Source organism: Lynx canadensis, chromosome F1 (assembly GCF_007474595.2).
Source record: "Lynx canadensis isolate LIC74 chromosome F1, mLynCan4.pri.v2, whole genome shotgun sequence".
Taxonomy (NCBI): Eukaryota; Metazoa; Chordata; class Mammalia; order Carnivora; family Felidae; genus Lynx; species Lynx canadensis.
In genome coordinates, this window is record NC_044319.2 from 65,536,851 (window position 1) to 65,542,121 (window position 5,271).

The 5,271-nt window shown below is 47.3% G+C and overlaps 1 protein-coding gene across 1 annotated transcript; it reads left to right on the forward strand.

The window, feature by feature from the left end:
* Positions 1-3,034: 3,034 nt before the first annotated feature.
* Positions 3,035-4,012, forward strand: LOC115505697 (olfactory receptor 6Y1). Its single transcript, XM_030303433.1, has one exon. It carries the CDS (start codon positions 3,035-3,037, stop codon positions 4,010-4,012), a length of 978 nt encoding a protein of 325 aa, XP_030159293.1.
* The last annotated feature ends 1,259 nt before the right edge of the window (positions 4,013-5,271 follow it).

A 5,271-nucleotide genomic window follows, 5' to 3' on the forward strand; every position in this document is an offset into this window, starting at 1 on the left:
AAGGCCAAATACATTCCTGAGGGCAGTATCCGTGGGGAGGTCCCCTGTGGGTGGGAGTTGGTACCTGCCCCTCCAGTAGCTTGGAGACAGGCAGAGAACAAATAGCTCATTCTGTGCCCGTCTTCAAGCTGAGAAGAGACACAACCAGTCTGGCCCAACACCTCTTCGAGCTTAAGGACACCGCCTTCCTCCTCTTGGTCTACATGACCTCTCCTCTTTCCTCGGTTCAAGGTGGCCATGCCTGACAAGGCTGGGAGAAGAGCCATAAGTTACGTCACTGAGACGATGGTGGGTTGAAAAGACTCTCAGGTATTTCCAGGGGATGGTTGAACATCATTTTCATTTAAATCACTGATTCTTGGGAGCTTTCATTGTATTGATATTTTAAAATAGTTTGTCTTCTTTGAGCTTACTATGGGAAGTGTAGCTACAGAGCATAGTTGGGGAGTGAACTTAGGACATATATAGATTAATTTCACTCCAAAATATTTCTTTTTGAGAGAGAGAGAGAGAGAGAGAGAGAGAGAGAAAGAGAGAGAGAAGCAGGGGAGGGGAAGAGAAAGAGGGAGAGGAAGAACGCCAAGCAGGCTCCATGCTGTCAGTGCAGAGCCTGATGTGACGCTGGGACCTACAAAACCGTGAGATGGTGACCTGAGCTGAAGTCAAACACTTAACTTACTGAGCCACCCAGGCGCCCTCCTAATTCTTAGTCTTAAATTCCATGGGCCACATTGATTTCCAGCTTCAGGTCTGAGGCATGCCTTCTGAGAAGGACAGTGTCTGTTGCTGAAATCCTGAAAATATATTGCATTGTCGCAGTGCTGGGGGGCACTGAGGAGGAGGGGGACCTATTCCAGGAAGAAAGGACTTCTGGGTGTGATTCCCTCCTTACATATTTCTGGAATATAAAAACGCACGAGGGAATGAACCCAAGGACACAGCTGTGGAGACTGGTGTCCTGTTACCGTGAAGGAAGTGCCTCCCAAATGGAAATGCTACCCCCCCTCCTCCAGTAGCTGAAGACATGTCGATTTCACGTGTCCATTGGCAGGGACAGAGGTGCTGAGGAAAAGCCCGGCTGGAGGGGGTGTCTAAGCTGTTCATTAATGGGCTTCAGGTTGGTTGGACTTTCAGACTCAAGAGAAGAGAGGAAAGTTGCTGAGGGAGCTTGGGGCTCACAGACCTTGCCTTTTTTTCAAGTTCCACCAACCCCCACCGCCTCCTGAATCTTAGACCACGGCACACAGGGACCTTGCATTGGGTGTGTGTGTGTGTGTGTGTGTAGCTTAAAGGCTGAGTTCCAACAAACAAACAAAATTGTTTGTCGAATTGGCATTATTAGACCTTATTTGCTTTTTTGTTTATCTGCGTCTGTGTTCTTCTCTAAGAGGTGGCTATTCTGCCTTCCTTTAGGGTCCTAGAGCGAGGTCCGAGCAGCAAGAGGGAAGTGGATGGGGTGGGCGGCCATTTTCCAGCTGTCACCCTAGGACCATTTCCTCAGGAAAAGCAGAGAGCCTGCCCCGGCTGCACCCCTATGTCCTACGCATGGGCAAGGCTGTTGAGAAAAGGAGAGTAGGGGGGACAGGCTCTGGAGAAATGCAAAAGGGAGGAATCAAGCTGTAGGTCACAGAGAAAGTCTGGGAAGGGTAAGGCACTCAGCATGGGAGGTTCAGAGTGATTCTCAGACGGCTGGTTGGAGACTGTACCCTGGGCGGGAATGCAGAAGGCTCAGTGATGGCAGAAGGCGTCTGGGTCCTCCATTTTTTCTGGTATTATTTTCAAGCAACTTGTGCCTCCGTTACTCTAATACCCCTGGAAAGGTCCTACAGTCCCCTCTTTTCTGATTAACAATGGCTGTTGTTTAAGGGTGCCTGGGTGGCTCAGTCGGCTGAGTGTCTGACTCTAGATTTCAGCTTAGGTCATGGTCCCAGGGTCGTGGAATCGAGTCCCACATTGAGCTCTTTACTGGGTGTGGAGTCTGCTTGAGATTCTCTGTCCCTCTTCCCCTCTCCCTGCTCATGCTTGTGCTCTCTCTTTCTCTCTAAAATAATAACAATAATAATAATAATATTTAATAATAATAATACACAATGGCTGTTGTTTCCACCATGTAGATCTGTGTTGACTTTGTTGGCAGGATTTTGGGAGAATTTAGCAGTGTATCCTCGAAAGGTCACAGCAAATGTCCATAGGAATTTAATTTAAAATCTAAAGTTCATTAGATGTTTACGGATGTGGTGAAATTATATTATATCCACCTTAGAAATAAAAGAACTGACATTCTGAACATTAAGTAGTAAGCTCACTTAGGTGGAGTTAGACAAAAGTGGGATTTGATGTACTTTTCCTAAACTCCTAATCCAGCACTCCATACAATGGATCGGATCAAAGAAAACATTATCTTTTAGATTACCCATTCGATTTTGTTCTCCAAGAAGCTGGCAAACATTCATATCATGTTTGCTATTAACCCTGTGTGTTTGCTCAAATATTGCTTCATTCAAGATTTACAACCTTGTTAAATAGGAAACAAACACACAAACAGAAGAATTCTTTCCATAGAGATAAGTGGAGTCAGAAGACTTCTCTGGAAGTTACGCCAATTATGCCTGGGGCGGGGGTGGGGGGGGGAGCCCGCGGTGAATACCTGAGTTTCCGGCTTCTCTACATACATAGCAGATGGGATTTCTTGCTTATGGTGAAGGGGTGATAGGAAGGCCATCCTCCTATGACCAACAGGGATATACTGGAAAGGCACAGAATTAATTTGGAGTCAGAAGTTTCCAATTTCACTTGTGTGTACCTTGGATGAGTTCTCTCTCTTGGCTTAAGTTGACAAAAATTAGAATATAAGCTCCCCAACATACATGATGGCTCAAAAGTTCTGGTTTGATCATAATTTAGGACGAAGTAAGGTATGAAGGCAGGAGAACTTCTCTTGTGATGACTTTGCTGCTGGGGGGTTCTATCATTGGTGGTTGGCTCGTGCTCAGGAAGTGGAAAACTCTGATTCTGTCTGTGCCCACAGCCAGTTATGATCACCAAAGTTCTGGAAGCAGGTAACCACACAGCAACCATACATTTCGTTCTTCTGGGATTTCCAACACGGCCAGCCTTCCAGCTTTTCCTCTTCTTCGTGTTCCTGGCAACCTACCTACTGACTCTGCTGGAGAACGCTCTCATCATCCTGGCCATTCGCGGTGACAGACAACTGCACAAGCCCATGTACTTCTTTCTGAGCCACCTCTCCTTCCTGGAGATGTGGTATGTCACCGTCATCAGCCCCAAGATGCTGGTGGACTTCCTCAGCCATGACAAGACCATTTCCTTCAATGGCTGCATGACTCAACTTTACTTCTTTGTGACCTTTGTCTGCGCAGAGTACCTCCTCCTCGCTGTTATGGCCTTTGACCGCCACGTGGCCATTTGTAACCCACTACGCTACCCAGTCATCGTGACCAACCAGCTCTGTGGTACCCTGGCGGGGGGATGCTGGCTCTGTGGGCTCACAACTGCCACGATTAAGATGGTTTTCATAGCCCGACTCCACTACTGTGGCAAACCTCACATCAACCATTATTTCTGCGATATTTCTCCGCTCCTCAGCATCCCCTGCGAAGACTCCTCGCAGGCGGAGCGAGTAGACTTCTTTCTGGCCCTCGTGGTTATTGCCATCCCCCTTTGTGCGGTGGTGGCGTCTTATACCACCATTGTCAGTGCCATCCTTAGGATCCCTTCTTCACAAGGCCGCCAAAAGGCGTTTTCCACCTGTGCCTCTCACCTGACTGTTGTAATTCTCTTCTATTCCACAACCCTTTTCACCTATGCCCGCCCCAAGCTCATGTACACCTACAGTTCCAACAAAGTGGTATCTGTGCTCTACACGGTCATCGTCCCCCTCCTCAACCCCATCATCTACTGTCTGAGGAACCAGGAAGTAAAGGCAGCCCTCAAGAAGACCATACTGTGCAAAGGAAGTCGTTCCAGAGGGGATGTGGCTTTGAGCAATTAAACACTTATAGACTCCCTTCAGGCCTGAGTCAGGAGGTGATGGTTCCACATCCACACCCCACACTCTGGCCTTTGCTTATCTAGCCACATCCAGTACTTTAACCCTGCTCCCCTGTGTGTGCGTGTGTGCGTGTGTAGACGCAAACGTGGCTAGAGAACTATATTCGCAAGCGGCAGCCTCTACCTCTAGCTCAGCAGACCAGTTTTAGACATTTCCCCAAACTTCCTTGAAACGAGGGCAGGTTTTTCTCTCCCACTAAGATACAAACCCCACGAGAGGACAGATGCGTCTGTCACACAGTAGGTGCTTACTACATACTGTTGAAAGGATCGCTGAATAAATACATTGAGCGAAAACGCTGAAGATGAAGAGGGGAATTGTGAATACGTGTTGATGGCCTCTGTTCCACCTGCTCATTGTCATTTCTTTTTCTTCCTCACTTTTCTCTGTTCTTTCCTCTTACAGACTCATAGATGTGCTCGCTCTCTGCCCTCCTCCTTCCCGTCCTCCTTCCCTCCTCACTTCCTCTCCCCACCCCCTATTTTTCCACAGAGACGCTGGCATGCGTTCACCCAAATAAAGTCACCACCTCATCTTACCTGACTCGTTTGCTGATTCAAGAGCACAAAGCCAATGAGCGGCCCAAGCTTTGTGAAAACCTCAGCAAAACTTTAGGAGGCATACCTTGTGTTTTCAAGATGTTAAGCATTAAAAACCAAAAGCTTTTCTGTATTTCCGGAGCACGGATTTTAGTAGCAATTACTTTTCACTTCTTATTTTACGGTTAGCTTTTTTAAAATCAGCTTTGTGGGGCACCTGGGTGGCTCAGTCGGTTGAGCGACCGGCTTCGGCTCAGGTCATGATCTCAGGGTTTGTGAGCTCAAGCCCCGCATCGGGCTCTGTGCTGACAGCTCGGAGCCTGGAGCCTGCTTCGAATTCTGTGTCTCCCTGTCTCTCTCCCCTTCCCCCACTCTTGCTCTGTCTCTCTCTGCCTCAGAAATAAATAAACATTAAAAAAATAAAATAAAAAATAAAATAAAATCAGCTTTGTAAAGTATAATTCCATTCAATAAATTTCACCTTTTTATTTTTATTTTTTATTTTTTCTTAAAGTTTATTTATCCAATAGAGAGAGGGAGGGAGACAGAGAGAGAGAGAGAGAGAGAGAATGCGGGAGGGATACAGAGAGAGGGAGAGAGAGAAAATCCCAAGCAGGCTCCACACCATCAGCACAGAGCCTGATGCAGGGCTTGAACCCT